The 18,991-nt window shown below is 39.9% G+C and overlaps 1 protein-coding gene across 7 annotated transcripts in view; it reads left to right on the forward strand.

The window, feature by feature from the left end:
* P4HA2 (prolyl 4-hydroxylase subunit alpha 2) overlaps window positions 1-18,991 on the forward strand; it is a 31,029-nt gene that overhangs the window by 1,764 nt on the left and 10,274 nt on the right. For all 7 annotated transcript variants that reach the window (XR_012654250.1, XR_012654251.1, XR_012654252.1 and 4 more), the window contains exons 3-9: window positions 6,793-6,892; window positions 8,495-8,591; window positions 10,774-10,925; window positions 12,463-12,600; window positions 13,868-14,107; window positions 15,850-16,061; window positions 16,856-17,032. Coding sequence is in view for 4 of the 7 variants with exons in the window: in XM_075056402.1 (XP_074912503.1) it covers window positions 6,811-6,892; window positions 8,495-8,591; window positions 10,774-10,925; window positions 12,463-12,600; window positions 13,868-14,107; window positions 15,850-16,061; window positions 16,856-17,032 (1,098 nt within the window). In the remaining 3 variants the exon portion in view is untranslated. The remainder of the gene's footprint in view (window positions 1-6,792; window positions 6,893-8,494; window positions 8,592-10,773; window positions 10,926-12,462; window positions 12,601-13,867; window positions 14,108-15,849; window positions 16,062-16,855; window positions 17,033-18,991) is intronic.

Below are 18,991 nucleotides of genomic sequence, written 5' to 3' on the forward strand. Positions count from 1 at the left end.
TTTCTGTATGTCTGAGAAATGAGAATGTGCAGTATGGTAGGGGGCACATTCTAGGGTGATCTTAGAATAGAGTCAACGTCCGCACCTCTGAGATAATGTCTGATTTTAATTAAATTGCTAATATTAATTGAAAGAAACAGTTCACTGACAGTAGACATTTTTATATTAAAAAAACCCCTTCTTTCTGAACAGGAAGTTTTTTTTTAATGCTATACGAGCATATGGAAGGTTATGTTAAGTATCATGATGTACTAAAATTACGGGCTTTGCACAGTAAAGTGCACTCTAAATTCTGATGCTGAAAAATAAGCTCTAGTGGAAAAAGAGCATGCAGTCTTGCTGTCTTTGCTAACAGTGTGGGATTTGACTCTAGGCTGCTTCATAGGGGATGAGCTTGCAGATGCTGCAGAGTAAGATGCAGGCAGATTTGCTGTGCCTTAGACTAGCATGAATTTTCTTGCCTGCTGGAGTGCGGAAGAAATATTCTTTGCTATGGTTTTAAAAAAAAAAAACTGTTGGGAGCTAATCAAGATGATTATAGTTTCTAAGGTTATTATTATAATGAAGGATAACACAAGCCATTCTATATTAGAAGAAATGCATGCAGTTTTGCATGAATGTGCTGTATCCTTGTTAATGCGTGCAAATGAACAGCTTTTCCTCCTTTTCTTTTGGCTTGCCTTAAAAAAACGAGGCAATCATGTTGTATTATTTGCAAGGCAGTTATAATTATTTTCAGATGCACATTAAACCCTTTGGCAAGAAAGGTAGTGATGCTGACTTAAGCTGCTTTGAGCAGTAAATCCAACGTGTACTGGAGGAAGGGGCTGGGAAGCAGTTATTTGATGATAAAGAGAGAAGAGAACTCGCTGGTGAAGAGGCACCTAATATTGAAAGGGAGCAATGCCTTTTGTGTCTCCCTGGATATGACTGAGAGCTAGCTATTTGTAGCAAGGTAACTGCGTGTTGCACCGGCAGTGTCGTGAAACCTGACATGAGGTTCAAGATATGACAGTGCAGTCCGGGTAGGGCACTGACAGGTGTTTAAATCCAAAGCTCTTTGGATCAGAGGAGTGGTTGAACGTTGGAGCATCTGAGTTAGTGGAGAATGAATTTTGGCCCTGAACTACTTTTTTCAAAGTCTTCAGCCAGTGGTGAGGGTTTGCTTTCTTAGGATAAAATTAATATGTTTCCGTAGTATTTAATAATTTTTAAATAGTTTTATAGGTGCCATCATGTGCCAGGCATCTTCTGGCTAATGTGTCAGGCTAATCTGCAAGACTTGAAATACTGCTACAAGCTGGATGTTTTTTATGGCTGCTTTTCTTATAAAGATATTGAGAGAAGCTCTTCCTTGGCAACATCCTGAAAATCTGTTTACAATTCAGACCATCTTTTGACTCTAAAAAAGTATGTAAGCAATCTTGCAGGTTTTTTGTTTGTACCATTTTCCACTTAAATATAATTAGCCTTGTCTATGGCCATCAATACTGATAGCAAGTTGTTGCCTACTTTTGAAGCTCCATTGTTTTTGGAGGGGAAAGGTGATGAAGCCAGCTGCGCAGTCAGTTCAGTACTTCTTGCTGTGTCTCCAAGCAGTAAGACAGTGGGTGGAAAGTACTGGCATTTGGAGAAGTCCCAAACAGACCTGTCTCATCCAAGAGTCCAACCTCAAATTGCTGTTTGAGGATGGACCATTTTTCAGAGCCTGGCATGTGGGCCTCAACTGTATATGCACCAGGAACTGAGCTGTGGCCTGAGGTGACTTTGAAGTAGTGATTTGCTTGTTAGATTTCACCATGATACTTCAAATTTAGACGCATGTGGAAGCAGCTGCTTTAGCAGTGATTTTTCAGGTGTCTTTAATAGCATAGGCAAGCACAGAAGAGGAGACAGGCTGTAACCCTTACTTGTGTCATCAGCCTGTAAGTTGTTGCATTGGGATGGTTTAGAAAAATAATATATTAATCAGATTTTGACAGTATCTAGTTGTGATACTTTGTCTCACTAAATTTATTCCCCTGTAGCAAAGTGTGGGTCTGTAAGAATAGAACCAAACTAGGGAACAATAGTCTACCTTAATTGCTTGGAAGAAACCATTGCAGTATGCTCTGGAAAAAAAACCAAAACAAAACCACCCCCCCCCCCCAAATAACCCCAACCCAAAACCAAACCAAAAACCTGGAAGAAACAGAAAAATAGAACTGATATGAGTAATTAAAATTTGTCATGAAGGAAATGTATAGCAGAGAATGTCTGATGACCTAAGATACTGACAGAGCAGTGATTTCTGCTGTGATCTGAGCTCAGTATTGGTAACATTCTGAAGCAGTGAGTTGGCAGTCTGCTGACTAGTGATGGTATGCAGGTTTTTGACTGTAATTTCGTATGGATCAGTGAAGTACTGCACCCTTAGTGCTCTCTTTTCGCTTTTGATCTGTCTGTTACATGTTATACCTGTTTTAGCTGTGAGGTAATGTCATCTGAGTTTTATGTACAGGGAACTGAAATATAGACTTAGAAAGAAATGCATTCACAGGAGCTGAAATTAACCCTGTGAAATGTTCCCCTTCCTGCACCTAGTCTTTGGAAAGAGAGGTGACTTTGCTGGTAGCAGTTTAGAGCAGCTAAATTACACCCCAGTTCTATACCTCTTCTGGAGAAGCCTGATAGGAAAGGGAGTGCTGTCATGTCTAAGTGGTGGAGTAGAAGAATACTGTGGTTTTTTTCCAGAGTTCATGTGATCAAAATTAGAGTTCACAATACAGCAGGAGTAACACTCTGGCCTGATTTGCCATAATAAGCAACAATAAAGGGTATGACTTTTATTCTTTAAATTTCACAGACTGGTCTTAGGTTGGTTCCGCTTAGTTTAATTCTTCTGTGAGAAGTCTGTGCAAATTTGGAGCCTGGATGAAGGACTCGCTTTTGTCAGTCCCTGTTTTTAGTTAGCCTGTCAGGCAATTGAAGGGTTTCTTCTGACTTGTTTTGTTCTTCTGAGCACACCCTCATCTGGGAATGAAAACTGACATCAGGAGTGAATGATCAGCTGTGAGATAGGTAATTGAAGATGCGAGTTGCACTATTGTGTGTGCTGCTACTATTACATTTGTAAAAAAAGCTACAGAATGCAAATCAAGTCCCCCTGTACACCATTGTGCCAACTGAATGGTACTTGTTGAGGCTCTTTGATGGGGTGAGGGGAGAGGGGTTCATGTTTTTAGGGCCTCTAGCTTCAGCATATGTGGGTAGATGCGCTGCCTCCTGTCTAAAGGAAGGCTCTGTGAGGGTCCTGCTCTTGTTCTGTGGTGTACAATGGAGACTGCAGCCTATCAGTTTGATCAGAAGTGGGAGTCCTAAAGGGACTGGATGAGTAATAAGTATTTCTTTCCTCTTCTGACCTGAAAAAAGTGCTCCCTTTGGCTTCTGTGGGAGCTGGCTTGAATCCCCCATGACTGGTTATGAAATTCAGAGTGGGTGAGAAACTGATAACCCTGGTAGATGTGCAAACAGCTTTTCTTTTATAGGTCAGGTCCATGTTTTTATATCTTCTTGATTAAGAATTTTTAGAAAGCTTATTTAATTAATCCAGTCTAACTTGTGGAGAAAAATTCCTTCCTGGTCTATTTTGTCTATAAGAACCTCTTTTACTTCTGCCAGTGCTCTCTGAAGTCTGACAGCACTCTTTCCAGTGGGAGCAATGATTCATTGAGGTCTTACACTCTAAAAAAGTGTTTGTACAATATCCATTTCATTAGCTTTTTAGCTCTGCTGGCTGGGCATATTTAAGGGAAGGAAAGGAGCAAAACATTAAATATGTGTTACTGTATGCAGAGAAGCTCAGTTCTATCGGTGTTGCTGGAACAGCTTCTCACTGTGGTGGCCTTTTAGGTAAGGCAGTGGTGTAAGTGCTCATCTCCTACATACACATGGCCTCAGGATCCCTGTGCTGATGGCACTTGAGGTAGCCTGACGAGCCAGGGCAGTACGCTTCTTGTCCTGGGCTGTCTTACAGCACTAGCTCAGGACAGTGTGAACTGCCTGCTCTCAGTTCCTGCATGGGGGGGTTTTTGTAGCCCAAGGCTGAACTGAACCCAGTGGCTCTGCTCAAGCCATCTCCATCTGTTGCAGAGGAATGTTGCTATTCTCACTTAAATAAAAGGTGATCTTAAATTCACCTGTCCAGCATGATGTCTTTGTCATTTGACGATGCTGTTGAAAAAAGCCAAAAATGGAGGCAGTATTTGTGTTACACAGACTTCTTATCTGGCATTTCTATGCAACTAAGTTCTTCCTTTCTCTGTTTGAATAAAACACACTGGCTTTATAAACATTTGTCTCAGTTATTGAGGTAGGAGGTGCTAATGTCCCTTCTGCCTCTCTTACCCTCTTTGTTAGCAGATGGTTTAGCTATGGTGGGGTGGGCATGCATACGTGTGTGTGCACACATGCTCGTGCTGTCCAAGAATGTGGTTATAACATTATGTTCAGCCTCCTGTAATTCACTATTTGTGCTGGTTTTCTGAGTAACAGCTGTGAAAAGAATGTGTATAAACAATTTAAAAACCCTGCAGCCAGGTGTCTTGCTTGTTCAAGCAAGAGCTGATTTCTCTGTTTACTGAGGTTTCTGTTTATTGACTCAAGTAAATCTGAGTGGGATGGTAAAGCTGTTAAAGATCTGCTATAAAGACAAGCTGCTAGCTGTAGTAAGTGTTCTTCTTGGCAGATATCCTCAGCCATGAGAGAACATGGTGGGGAGGTGCAGGGCGGAGAATGTAGAGTGGTGTTGTTTTAACTGGAAAATTCCCTTGTAATTGTTTTGCCAGGCTTTGTGTAGTGAATCCAAAAAACCACTCCATGAAATGACAACAGACTATGCAGATGGACATTTGTGTCTTAATATATCCAAATTAATGTACTTCCCAAGTGCTCTTGACTTGCTGTGCTTTCTGCTACATCACTTATTGTGGCTTTTAGTATTGGCAGACCTCCGCATGGTACTATTCATTCAGCTTTACTCAATTCTCAGATTACCCATGTACTAGTTCTGAACTAACTTAAACAAGCATTTTGGGAATATGTGGTTTGCAGGGGGGGTGAGAAACAGAAGAGGGAAAGGAGAAGACTTATTATGATGCTGTGAGACACTTTCCTGCTTAGTCATGCTTCCAAACTTGTGGCAAATGTTTCTGATTCCTCATGTAGTCTTTTAAAGCAATCAAAAGAATAATTTAAAAACAGTCATCTTGGCATGCGATAATACATAGCAGAGAACAGAGCTATTTCTAATGTTTGAAGTGACGACAGTATCACTCATGGTGTGTTTGGTGTTTATGTTCATGGCACCGGTGAGCTCAACTGAGGGTGAGGGCTTCTATCATGCTGTGGGCTTGAAAATCCCAGAAGGAAAGGGCAATATCCACCTTTCACCTTCTATCTCATGTTGTGCAGGCAGATATGTGGAGCCCAAGGGAATAATGAGCTAGAGTTGTTCCAGAATTATCTTATTTTAATACCTTCCCACTTGCTGCATTGCTTGAAATTTTAGGATATTCCATGTATTTTCCCTTCCCTTCATCCCCTTTTCTCATCAGATTTAAGTGATTCCATTTTGCCCCAAATAGCTGCATGTTGTTTACTGTATTTGGAGTAACAGTGGGTTGCAAGTGGTCATTTCCAGCTGCCAGTTTACTCAGTTACAACAGGTAGGAAAAAAGAATAATTGCTTCTTGAATTAAGGTGAACAGTTGTCATCTTCCTTCTGATACCGTGTGCATGGGTGTTAGACCAGAGCTCAGTGTTTGCTGAGCTGCAGTACTTGTACGTGAGGGCTGACTGTGGTGGCTGTTCTTGCTTAGTGAACAGGCAGCTCTGGAGTGAGCTGTGAGCTGATTCAAGTGCAGTGCAGGCTCCTCATAAATTCCCTGGAAGAGGCAGTCCTGGCCATCAGAGCTACCAGGAGAATTACAGCTTCCAGGAGGCTCTTTTGTACAGACCTTTCATCCCTTACTTCACTTGTCTGCTACCTTGTCTGCCTGTCTGCTCAGACTGGCTTTCCCTGCCATGCCCTCAGTGAGCTGTGTTCTTAGAAATGTAACAGTCTGCTTTCAGCCTCCATCTCAAGGGGCTGGGTTTCTAAGCTGGCACAGCCTTTGAAATACAGAAGTCATAAGGGCCGTGCCCAGAGGCCAATATGCTGGGATGATGCATCTTGAATAAGCAGAGTTGGAAATTTCACTTTCAACTTTTCCAGCCATCGCTGCCACTTCCATGGTACAAAAGGCTATATTTCTTTATTTGTCTTTCTCACTATTTGTATTTCTAGACAGTTTTTATATAACGGAGTTTCACAGCATGCTACAAGTCTGACCATTTAATATAGACTTTTATTATTATTGGAGTATAATACAACTTTGTATACTCTCCTACTTTCCAGCTATAATTATGCATGAAGTGGAAGGCATTGAGCTGTCCTTGCAGAAGATCTTGTTGTCACTGTCTCGGTGGACAAATACATTGCTTCCACATCTGTCATGTGGGCCTTCCATGGACTGCAGTCTCTTCCATGTAAATCTGAAAGAGTATACCAGATAACATTTGAGACTTAAGTAACAGCTCCTGCGGTTGAAGAAGACTTTTTTTCAAGCTTCACTGATTAGAATTTAGTATTTAAAGATCTAAATAATTTTCATGACAGTGAAATGACTGAAGATGAAGATTAATGCCTTGAGGGCTTTTCTTACAAAGAAGTTAATCATTTTTACTCCTCCTTTTCCTTTTAATTTGTTACAGGTTTGAGCTATCTGGAAGATGAAGCCCTGGCTGCATTTGGTGTTCTTTACCTGTATTTTCTTGATCTGGCACACAGAAGCGGAGTTCTTCACCTCCATAGGTAGCAAAAGAACATAAGCACAATGTTGTGGTGTAGTTAATGTGATGGCCAAAGCTGTTAAGGTTTACATTTGAAGCATATGGCTTTCTTCATATGGCTCTATCAAGCACTGTCCACATTAGGAAAAGCTACTCTTCTGCAACCTTGATGCTATTCTGCATTGCAAGTCTTGCCTAGTGCAGTTTGTTTGCAGTTGGGTAACTTAGCACACTGTGACCAACATGATGCAAGATTCTCTGGGGGTCCTGTCAGTAAAATAAGACAGTGCCTGTGTTTTATTAAGAATTGTGCACCTGTTGTCATCTTGAACACAGCCTAAACCTTATGCTAAAAAGCTTAGTCCTGAATTTATGATTTATGAAAAGAATTTAAGTGATAAATATGTGAAATATTTTCTTTCACAGAACCTGAAATCCCCTGTCTACTCATAAAGCTGCAGTCAGGTGTTGGAAGGAAAATATAATATCCTCCTTACCTTATGTGTGTTTTGTAAGATCTGAGTAAATCCTGAAGAATTCACATTGTTATAAGTCCTGAAAATAAATTTATTTTTATGACAACTTAGTTCTTGTGTTCTAATAGCTGTGACACAGCCATGAGCTCAGTGGAGTTATGTTTCTGAATGGTAAAACTCAAAACTCTCAATGGTTTATTTTGCACCATGGTGTGGAACTGCTCAGCCAGAGCAAGGCAGAGTGGTGTTTCACTACCAAACTCCAGCACATGCCCCTGTGCTCTGGAGTTGGCTAAACAGTATTTAACTACATGTGTATTATTTGGTTCTCTTTTTTCCCCTAAGTTAAGTAGCTTTTTGTATAAAGTTACTGTGAAGGATCACCTTTTCTTTACACTTACTATTTCTGAACCTTTCCTAACTGAAAATAGCACAGCCTGCTGACTTCCATCTGTTTAATCATGCCTCATTAATAATTACTTCGGAATGCTGAAACTAAAGCTGTGGCTGCATTTATAAATCTCATCCGGTCTTTCAGTGTTTAGTCTTTGAAAAGTTTGTCATAGCAATTAGGATTGACATGCTAGCAATTTCCACTAATGCTAATCAGGAGAGAGTGTGTGTGTCAGTCTATAAACATTAGTCTGAAATTCCTCTGTACTTAATGTTAGGTTGTGTTTCCACAGTTACCCATATTGAAAAGCTGTAATCTTAAGTGATGCCAGTGGTTAGACTAATAATTTATTAGTGTGACGTAATCTGTATCCATATGTAGAACAGATGCTTTGGAAACTGTTTGGATCTTTTGTTGCTTTTGACTCAGTAGCTGTATTAATGTTAAACCATTCTTTTGATTGTTTTGCATATAATTGTAATACTAAAAGTAATTCAGAGGCAGGGGAAGGGTCGCAGCAAAGCTACATGAGCCACTGAAGTTGGGATTTTAAAAGCCCCTTGAAGCATTTGAATGCCAGACCTGTATGTATAATAGCTTTTGTGGTTTACAGGCATTGAAGTGCATGCCCTTAATTTGTCTGTTCTTTGTGGTGGTTTTAACAGCCCTAGAGCATCTGAGGTCTGCCTTCTGTGCTATTGGAAATTGTTACATTTTTAGGTCTGATTAATATTTGTTCATACTCTGTTTTTAGGTCAGATGACAGACCTGATTTATGCGGAGAAAGACTTGGTACAATCTTTAAAGGAGTATATCCGAGCAGAAGAGAACAAGCTCTCTCAGATTAAAAGGTAGGGGGAGAGGTTTGCATAATGAAGAGTGACAAAATGGCTTATCTGTGTTCAATTAAACCGTACCTTTCTGTCACCACACCTTGCTGCTAGATCTTGTTAGTATTTCCTCGATAGGTAATCACAGTGAGATGATAGGTACTAAATTGGCTGTAACTTATTCCCATGAGCCTGCAGAGAGGGGGTCCTGCTTCAGATATCATTTAGACTTTGCTTGTTTAGAAACTGTTGTCTGCTAGGCTCTTCCCACTTTTCCTTCTCCTTCTACCATCACAGTGCTTCTGTGGAGAAGACACTACTCATGTCGGAGGAGTCTTGTCCATGTGAGTTAAATGCCTCTGGGTGCCAGTGCTCTGTGCTACCTGTTGTTTCCTGGCATCAGCACTGCTTACAATGGCAAAGTGTGCCAGCTGCGTTGTTTAGTGGAGCGCACACCAAATCCCTGCCTTCCTTCCTGTGTTGGCTTTGTCCTCAGGGACAGCTTTCCTGCCTTGTTCTCTTCAGTTGCCGACCTGGCTACAGCACATCTCGGACATTATCATGATTGCTTAGTTCACTTGAAAGGCTCTTGCTGACAACTGATGTTTTCTGTGTCCCTTAGGAAGACTGTTAATACTCATCTAGCTGAAAGTAATATCTAATAGGGCGTGACACTAGAATAGTCTAAATGAGGTCCAGGTTCAGAAGAGCCGAGTGCCTCTAAACAGAGCCATGCTTTCCAAAGAATTTCTGAACTCCAGGTTATATGTGGCAAATCTGGGGATATAGGGTGGGGATAGGGCTATGGAGTAGTGAAATGATAGGAACTCCTTGTCATTTGTATACACAAATGTTCATTTCTTGAAAAGCTGCCCTTTTGAAGAAAAGCAGTCTCCTCTTCAAGATTGTTAAAGAGAAGGTCAGTTCAATCTATGTATAAACTGGTGGTCTTTCAAAAAAAGAAGTCTTTTTTCATGGACTGACATATATAAGGTTTTTTTCATGTGTTAAATTTTCAGTTGACTCATGTTTTGGTGTATTTGTAAGCAAGATATTCCGCCACTGTGTCAATATTTGAGCCCTCATGCCCTGCTCATGTTTGAGGCATATGCTTTGTAACAGAGGTACTAGATTTTATCATTTGAATATGATAACACTTTTCAGCACTCTGTCTATTAGTTCCAGAGATATGTTTATGATTCAAAAGCACATTGCGATGTGTGTAGAGACTAGAACTTGACAGTATTTACTACCTTGCAAAACACATATTAGAAGTAGTGAAAGTCTAAATTAAAAAGAGGGTCCAGGTGAGACTGACTTTAATATATGTTGTTAATCTGATATCCTTGCAAAGGATCTCTGGAAAAGCCATCTTTTGTTCTATTGCAACATCATAGTATAGGGAAGCCAGGTAGTCTGATGATTTTTACCTGTGTTTGCATAAAGTTGTTTGTAACCATAGTTCATTCATGGCTTACTGAGTTTGAGATTACAGGCTCAAAGGGAATTTCTTATGTTCAGTTATTAGCATCTCTCAGCAAATTGTTTTCTTCCTATTGATTACTGGAGAGAGGAACGCACAGCTTGGCCAGATGCTTGTGTTAAGGGATAATATGAAGGGCAACAGAAGAAATTCTCACTGTAGCATCAGCAATGTAGTTGGCAGTTCAACTATACTGGAACACAGAGGATGAAGTTTCCCACTACTGCTTTGAAGTTCACCAACAGCGCTATCTAGGTGACTGACAGCACTGCCACTGTACTGTCTGAGGGTTTCCAGTCTGAAAATCAAGGCTTATGGTTTAGTTTCCATAAAGCTAAAAAGCTCTTGGAGTTTTATTTGTGCTTGTATTTTTACTAAGAGATAGATAAATGACACAGTGATTGTGTACTATATATCATTATTTTCTGAAGTGCAGTATGCTGAAAATTGATGGCTAAGACTCATTGAAAGTGAGATGCATGCTTACTGGAGTAAGGCTTAAAAAAGTAAGCAGGGAGACAAATCCTTTTAAAAGAAAGACTACTGTAATTAAACAAAAATCAGTTGTACTTTATCCTTGTGAAGTTGAAAGCTTGAAAGCTGGTTATGATGGCAAAAGCAGCAATAAATTGATTCTAGCTGTGTAATTAGAATGACTTAAGAAGGAAGACATGCATTCATAAATTGTTCTCAGACTGAGGCATATGATTCTCATTCCAGCTGGGCTGAAAAAATGGATGTACTAACTAGCAAATCAGCCTCTGATCCAGAAGGGTATCTGGCACATCCTGTAAATGCATATAAGCTGGTGAAGCGTTTAAATACTGACTGGCTGGAATTGGAAAACCTAGTTCTTCAGGATACAACAAATGGTAAGGAGTTACAGGGGAGAGGCTATCAGGAGGTAGCCTTACAGCACAGTTGCTTATCCTCCTTATATTCTGGAAAGCTGCAAACTCAGCTGTGGTTCAAATATTACTGCTAAGTTTGTTTGAAACAAACTAATGACTGGCCTCTTATTTACTGGTTACCCAAGTGCATGAAACTTGCCACTGAAACACATCTCAGGCAAGGCTCAAAGAAACTGTTATCCGTCTTAGGCCTGTTACATTTTGTTTGGTTTGTGCTGCTTGGGGAAAAGGGGCAAAGAGGATATACTGAAGTTGTCACCTGTGTTGGCAGCTATTGTTTTATGTCTAGTCCTTAGCTTTATGTTCCTTTATATAAAAACTTACTCATCTGCTTTCCCAGTCTGCTGCTTCTCTTGGTGATAATTGTTTTTTGACCATGTTGATCAGTAGATAAGATTTAAGAATCAAAATGAGACCCATACTGAACTGGTGAAGGAATTCATATCAGCCCCAGCATTAACAGTTGGCAGATGTTATAGTCAGTCTGTTGATAACAGGATAACATACAATTGCTACTTGTAAACCTATCCTTCTAAATCAATGGGTTTGCATCATATTGTCAAAGTATCTGCCTGAATTTGCTTCCATAGCTTTTCTTTTACATATGGGTTTATTTTTACTGGCCTCCTTGAAAGTAAGGGAGAAGAGGCTATGTTTTTCGGGCAGGACACTGCATGTTTTCCCTTTCTACTCTGCATATGCTAAAGTTTAGGTACTTGGAAGCTTTTTCCAGCCAAGATTTTTTTATTGCTTTTTGGAACAGTCATCCTAGATGGAAATAAAATACTCAATTCTACTGAGTACTTCTGTCATTAATTCTTTTTCTAAAGGCTTCCTTTTCCAGTTCTGCTTGCTGCATGACTGGAAAAGGCTGGGTTGTCTTCCTTCATTTGATTGCCCCCACTTCTGCCCAACCAGCCTGCTGTGTAACCTTGATATGTTTATGTAGTGCATTTAATTTTACTTCTAAATGTCACCTGGTTTACTTGTCAGGTTTAAAAGCCTCTTACTGAGTCAGGTCCTACCCCTACTGAGGGGATCCTGGATCAGGGTCTCTGTCCCTTGAGCTGAGATTTGAAAAGCTCTTATGGCTTTACAGGTTGGAGTAAAGAGTCTGAAATAGTTGTCCAGTACTATGATCTGCAGTTGTCTCTGTGGATATTGCAAGAGAACTGATGAAAGCTATTAAGTTTTCATGCTAGAAAGAGAAATTACAGGAAAATGAAGGTCATTAGATTCACGTTGTACTTCAGTAATTGTGTGGCACAAGACTGAGAGGCTTAGTTATTTATCCTTTATCTTTTGCTTGTGAGCTGTATTTTTTAAAATGGGATAGAAAAAAAAGTTTTTATAATTTGAGAGCCTAGTAAGAGGCTTTAAATCTGGATTATTTGAATCTCAATTCCCAAAACAAAGCAGATGTTTCATCTTCTGTGTTAATCTGGTACTGATATTTATTCAAACTCTGGAAGTAACATCTTTCCCTTTTACTGCAAAGGCTTTATTGCAAATCTTACAATTCAGCGTCAGTTTTTTCCAACTGAAGAAGATGAGACTGGAGCTGCGAAGGCTCTGATGCGCCTGCAGGACACATACAAACTGGATCCTGAAACTCTCTCTCGAGGAAACTTACCAGGTAAGTGCACAAAGGTCTTATCTGCTTTAAAAGGAAGTAGTAATATCCTCAAACTCTCTCCAAAAGTCCTTTTTCAGTAATGAGGAAGGACCACGGTGCTGAGAGTCCATGTGTCTTAGATGTTTGAGGACATATCTACTTTGGCACTTTGAGAACAACCTTGAGGTTGTTCCTACCCAGGCCAAGGCGCCGTGGTCTGCAGTGACCAGCTCAAGTAGCTTTTTTTTAATTAGTATTATTTTAAAAGAAAATGCTGGGGTTTGTTTTGGATTTTTTTTATAATCGCTATACCAAAGCAACAAAGGATGACATACTTTCTTGTGCTGGTTACTGTGTAAGCAAATACTGTGGGTACTTCCTGTCCCCTATAACTTACGATCCAAGGGAAGGAGCTGCTTTGTAATTCTTTGCTCTGATGGCTCTTACAAAGCTTGGCTCTGTTCTTGTTTGCTATGGTCTTCCAGTGAGGCTTTGGTTGAATCACTTTGCTTGTGTTCCTTCTGTGAAATGAGGACTAACAGCTTTTGCCACAGATGTTTTGGAAGGTATGTAGATATATTGGGATGTTTCAGTGTTTTGGCAGCTGAGTCCTGATAAATGTTTGCTGCTGCTGCTTATGAGAGACTTCCTGAAACAGGTTATGGTTGCTAGCAGCATGCTGTTTACAAACTGAATAGGCTTCATAGAGTGTGGGTAGACAAGCTGACAAAACAGTTTAGTTATTATATGTAGGTTATTAGCAATGAACTTAAAATTAGCTCTTATCTGTGCATCTGCTGGGCTGCAGCAACTGGAAATTAGAGCACAGTTACAGTCAAATGGATACCCAGTTTGTCTAAATTGTGCATAAGCAGGCTGATGGTTAATATACATCTCCAGTAAACAGCAAACAAGCTAGCTCTACATATAGTCAGTTTCTCTGATCATCTAACAGTGTTAACTTGTAGATTGTGTAAAATCTGTTGAGCTGTCAGTCTGCTCTGCTTTTGTCTACAACAGAAAACACAATAGCTTAAGGCTAATTTCTATGTTAAACTTCTCTTGGTTTCTGAAGGAATTAATGCCACAGAATTATGATATAATGTAATCTTTAATTCTGAAGATGATCAGTTTGGTACAGAACCTAAAATATTGTCTAAGCATTGTCTTCAGAAGCCTTTGTGGATGATAGAAGTGTGTATTTATAGATACTCTTCAATGTGCCCCATGTGCTTGAAGGCAAAGATGCTTCTGTGTGGATTACTTAAAGCTATCTTTTTGGATTTAGGAACAAAATATAGATCATCTTTGACAGTAGGTGACTGCTTTGGTATGGGGAAGACTGCTTACAATGATGGAGACTACTATCACACAGTACTGTGGATGGAACAAGCTTTAAAACAACACGATGAGGGCGAGGATACAACAGTCAGCAAAGTGGAGATCCTAGATTATCTCAGCTATGCTGTTTTCCAGTTTGGGGATTTACACAGAGCCATGGAACTTACTAGACGTCTGATATCCCTTGGTAAGAACAAAAACCCTGCTATTCTAGCGTTGGGGAGTGTTGCCAGCAACAGAGCCAAGAACAGTCGTGGCCCATACATATTGGTGAGCTGACTGGAAAGATACCCTGCCAGATGACTTGTAATAAACATGGGTCCTGGAAAAAAAAGTCTACTTGTATATGAAGTATCTTTAACGAGATGTCTTATAGTCTATGCTGTTATTACCCGATGACCATATGTATGTGTGACTGCAGTACCTGTGTGCTTTGCTTCAGTGTACTGAGGTGTTGTGTTTGGTAATGGTTAAAGCCTGGGTTGTCTCAAGTGGACATCAAGGCTATCACGGACTTAGGCAGATCTGTAAAGTCCTACTGACTTCACATATTCCTCTTTATTCCTCAGTGCAGGTACTTTTTGATGCCAGAAGAATACTTTGCCTGAGATCTTGAAGTATTTATTTCTGAATATTCAGAACAGATTGAGTTTCTCAAAGCCTCCTTTTAACTCTGGTCTGTTTCTAGCTTTCTCTTGAGTAAGCAAATAAGCATTGCTTTTTATCCAACTTTGCCTACTTCCTGCACTGGAAAGGTTTATCCTCTCCAATTAGAATTAACACCTACTGCATTATGTATTTGTATGTTTTTTTAATCAGCTGTGGTTCTTAGTTTAGATGTTGGCGGCATCCTGAGAGTGGGTGAAGCCTTGCTATTGAAAAATATCTATCAGTCTAATTTCTGCAGACACTGGAATGAATAGATTAAAATTTATGAGAATATGAATATGTATTGAATCTAGCTCCCTTTGCAATAGTATGGTTTAGCACTGATAGCAGAATGCAAATCCTTATCAGCACCAAACAGTGGAACAGACTTGGCAGTCCCTTCTGGGAGCAGCAACTTCCTCTGCTCTGGGCTCAGCTTCCTTATCTGGCCACTTTTAGCCTATGCTCTAATGAGTGATTACTTCTGTGGCCTTCTGGGTTAGTTAACTAAGAGAAATACAATAAGCTTGGGAGGGTCAGAAGGGAAAGAAACTGTTCTAGGTGCTCATGTCTAGAAACACTTTGTGGTGAACAGGGAATTGTTCCTTCTTAGTTATGCTGGGTAAGGATCTATTGATGATGTTTATTGATTCATACCAACATCATTAATAAATCACTAATGATAGGTCCAATGAAGCTAGTGATCCAGGATACCTCCCATATAAACCTGTTACAAATATCTAGAGATGGATGCTGTAGCTGTTAAGTGGTAATGCATACCTCTGAGCTCCCCAGCTTTGGAGGAAGTCTTTGGAACTGAAGTCTGTGGCTGGGACTCCACCGCAGTCCTTGGTTAAAGCATGCTTGTGCAGTGCAGATGAGGAGCATGGTGGAGAGGAGGGGTGCAACAAGTAGACTAGCTTGATCTCTGCTGATGAGCTCTATGATCTGCTTATCTTGGGTAGAACTGGGCAGAAAAGTTGAGAGAAAAGGAAGAACATGAAGACCAAAAACTCCTACTCTTTTTTTCCTGAAATACAAGTTTTGTGATAGGTTCTTCCAGAAACAAGTCTTTCACAGACTGTGCCTACCATCCCTCTGCAGAGATGAAGTTCCCAGTGCTGGTTTTCAGTGCAGACTGGAGACAATGTCTTTGGTTGCCTGATAATGTTTTATGAAGGGGAGAATTATTGCTGTGTCTTGATACAAAGACTTGTTTGTATTAACAGTTCCTGAGATTGCATAAATCACTGGTTCTGTCTGTTTTTTCTCTCAATGAAGACAGTACTCATGAGAGAGCAGGCAGTAATCTGCGGTACTTTGAGAAGTTGCTAGAGAAGGAGAGAGAGGAGGAGGAGAAAGAGAAATCGATAAACAAGACCATGACAACAACAGAACCAGTGGTGCAAGGTGGTGCTTATGAGAGGCCTCTCGACTACTTGCCGGAGCGTGACATCTATGAGGCCCTTTGCAGAGGTGAAGGGATAAAAATGGTAAGGGAAAGGCAAGAATTTCCTGACTATGCTGCCTTTGCATAAGGGTGATCAAGCTTGCTGGGAGGTGTTAATTTTTCCCTTCTGTGAAACTGGTTTTTTAAGAAAAAATTAAATGTAGTTCTGTCCAGGCTGAGATTTTTACCTTATGTCTTGGCCTCTCTATCTTTAGATGTTAATCCTAGACAGAAAAACAGCTCTCAACTGTACCTTGTAAAGGTTGTTGAAAATTGATTCTCTGCAGTCTGTCTACTCAGCCATTTGAAATGCCAGCTGTACTGATATACTAGGAGGCTTTTTCGACTGAGCTGGTTATGCTTTGCCACACTTACAGAATCACATTATTCCTTCCCTTTTGCATCTTAAAGACATGTCCTTCTGGGGTGACTATTTTGACCAACCAGTCTCCAGTACCTCTCAACAAACATGGCTTTAACTCTCAGTGGAGGGAAAGGAATCTGTTTATTCCATCTGCATAGTCTTAATGATAAGAACCAGACTTTTTTTTACAGCTGGCTGTTTGTGTAGTTATTTGCTTAATCTGTAATGTATTATGGTTTAACTCTCCTAAAGGTTAGTGTTTCAGATGTTACTCAGTGATATCTTGAGTGGCATTTTGGCTTTTTTATTTGCAGCAAACTACAGAATCACTCATGCTTACCTCTTAAATTTACTAGTCAGCTGATGGCTTTTCCAGTGTTTGTGGAATGAACCCTGTTTTGTTTTGTCTCATCTGTTTTAAGTTCATGAAAATTGTTTGCACAAACAATGTTTTGTTTGGTGTTTTGTTTCAGACACCTCGAAGACAGAAAAGGCTGTTTTGTAGGTACCATGATGGAAACAGAAACCCTCACCTGCTCATAGCTCCCTTTAAGGAAGAAGATGAATGGGATAGCCCTCATATTGTACGATATTATGATGTCATGTCTGATGAAGAAATTGAGAAAATTAAACAACTAGCTAAGCCAAGAGTAAGTTTCCCCTCTTCCATCTCACTAATGACTGCTAATTCCACGCTTTAATCTCTATTGGCAAAGACTAGGCAAAGGATTTGAAAAATTTGGTTTCATACTACAGATGATACACTGCAGCTGTGAGCCTAAGGGGAACGATTTCGAAACTGCCTGGTGATGTAGGACCATAAAGCCCAGGCTCCTGAAGGTATTTATGCATTGTTGCACTTAATTATGCAAAGTTCTCAGTAAATGGCTTAGAAACCTTTTAGGAAACTAGGGACTAGACCTGAAAAGGTAGATGACTGACTGGCTTAGAGTGATAGGACTGGGTGTCCAATATACCTTAAGTCTGCCTTTTGAAATGGAGCCAAACTACAAAGCAAAACTAAAAAAGCCCAAACCTGAACAGAAGTGGGAAGAAACAATGGGGTATTTTTTTTAAGCTGTGCTAGAAGCACATCTAGAGGTTTGGGTTTTTTGCTTTGGGTAACCTGGAATCCACTGCTGCTGTTTTAAACCATAGTCTAGACTTGCACAGAGGCAGGCACTTTAGATGCCATGGTGTATCTATGAGTGGAACTGTGGTGTTCTCGTGAAGCCCCACACAGCTCGTTGGGAATGATGTGATACAGTTAACACAGAGTGGAGAAATCATTTGTGCTCTTAAGTAATTCACAGTCTGGGACTTGGGAAAGACAGAGTACTTGTAAGGATGAATGCACAATGCAGTCATTCTCTCAGAGCACTTCAGATCTGACTTTTCTACCTCAATAGCTGTCTTGGGCAGTAGAAAAACAGATGTGACAGCTTCAGTATGCTAAGTGTAGATCCAACTCAAAGGCAGTAGCTTTGAGTGGGAACCCTAGTTTTGATGCAATACCTGTTACCCATGGTGTGAATTCTAGTGACGGCACACAATCAAAAAGCAGCTACCTAATGCAAAGCTAGTAATTATCTCATCTGATTTTTCTGGAGGTAGAATTTCCTGTCTGTTTCCTTTCTGGCAAAAAAAAAAAGTATGTCAGTGTGATGTCAGTAGTAGATGCTACACCTTAGTTTTCTGTCAGGTGTGACAAGCATGTAAAACTAAACACTTCTATTTTTATAGATGAATGGTTCATTTTAGCACTCTCCTAGCTACTGCTATGAAATGTGGTACTACAATTCCAGTCAAGAATTACCCTTCTGTATGTATTTCTAAATGTAAACATAGTTAGAAACAGATTGAGAAACTGATGCTTCCTAAGAACTTAAATAATTTGGGATGTTTGTGAAGCTCGACTTCTATGACTACCAGCCAGCTGTGGGAGTGTTGGCAGAACACTCCTGTCTCAGTGAGGACTCTCACCTCCATAAATGGAGACTTTTTCCTATTACATCATACTATAAAACTTCAAAAGCTTCAGATAAAATGGAAACATTCAAATACAGCATATCACTTAATCCATTTTATCAAATTATGCACATTCTAAATAAGGCAGCTATTAATTTTTTGTTTGGTTTTCCCTTTTTGTTCAAAGTTTTACGGAAAGTCTCGAGTTTTGTTTACTGAGTTTTGCTTGTATTACTAATGTCAGGAATTCTTCATATAATTTATGTAGTGTAGAACTGGGATTAGTCCCTGTAAAAGTAGGTAGATATTGTAGTCTCAAGGTTCAGATGAAAGTTTTCAGTTAAAAAAAAAGCAACCATTTTCTTATAGCTTGTTTTTTCTAAATCTGTCTATAGCTCAGCTGCAGGAATAGCTTTAAATTCTGCAGTACTACTGAAAGAGTGGAAAATGCAAGTCCTGTGATGAGATGGTCCTTAATAAATATAGCTTAATTTCAGCCAGGAAATTTTAGTTAGTAATCATGGAAGCTTTCAGACAGAACTCTGAAGTAGTGTGTTAGTTTTGGGCTCAGAAAGATGAGCACTTCCTTTGTTCTAAAATGCATTTGCAAGAAATTTCTACTTTTGGGTCTAAGCACTTTA

This window comes from Buteo buteo, chromosome 24 (genome assembly GCF_964188355.1).
Source record: "Buteo buteo chromosome 24, bButBut1.hap1.1, whole genome shotgun sequence".
Lineage (NCBI taxonomy): Eukaryota > Metazoa > Chordata > Aves > Accipitriformes > Accipitridae > Buteo > Buteo buteo.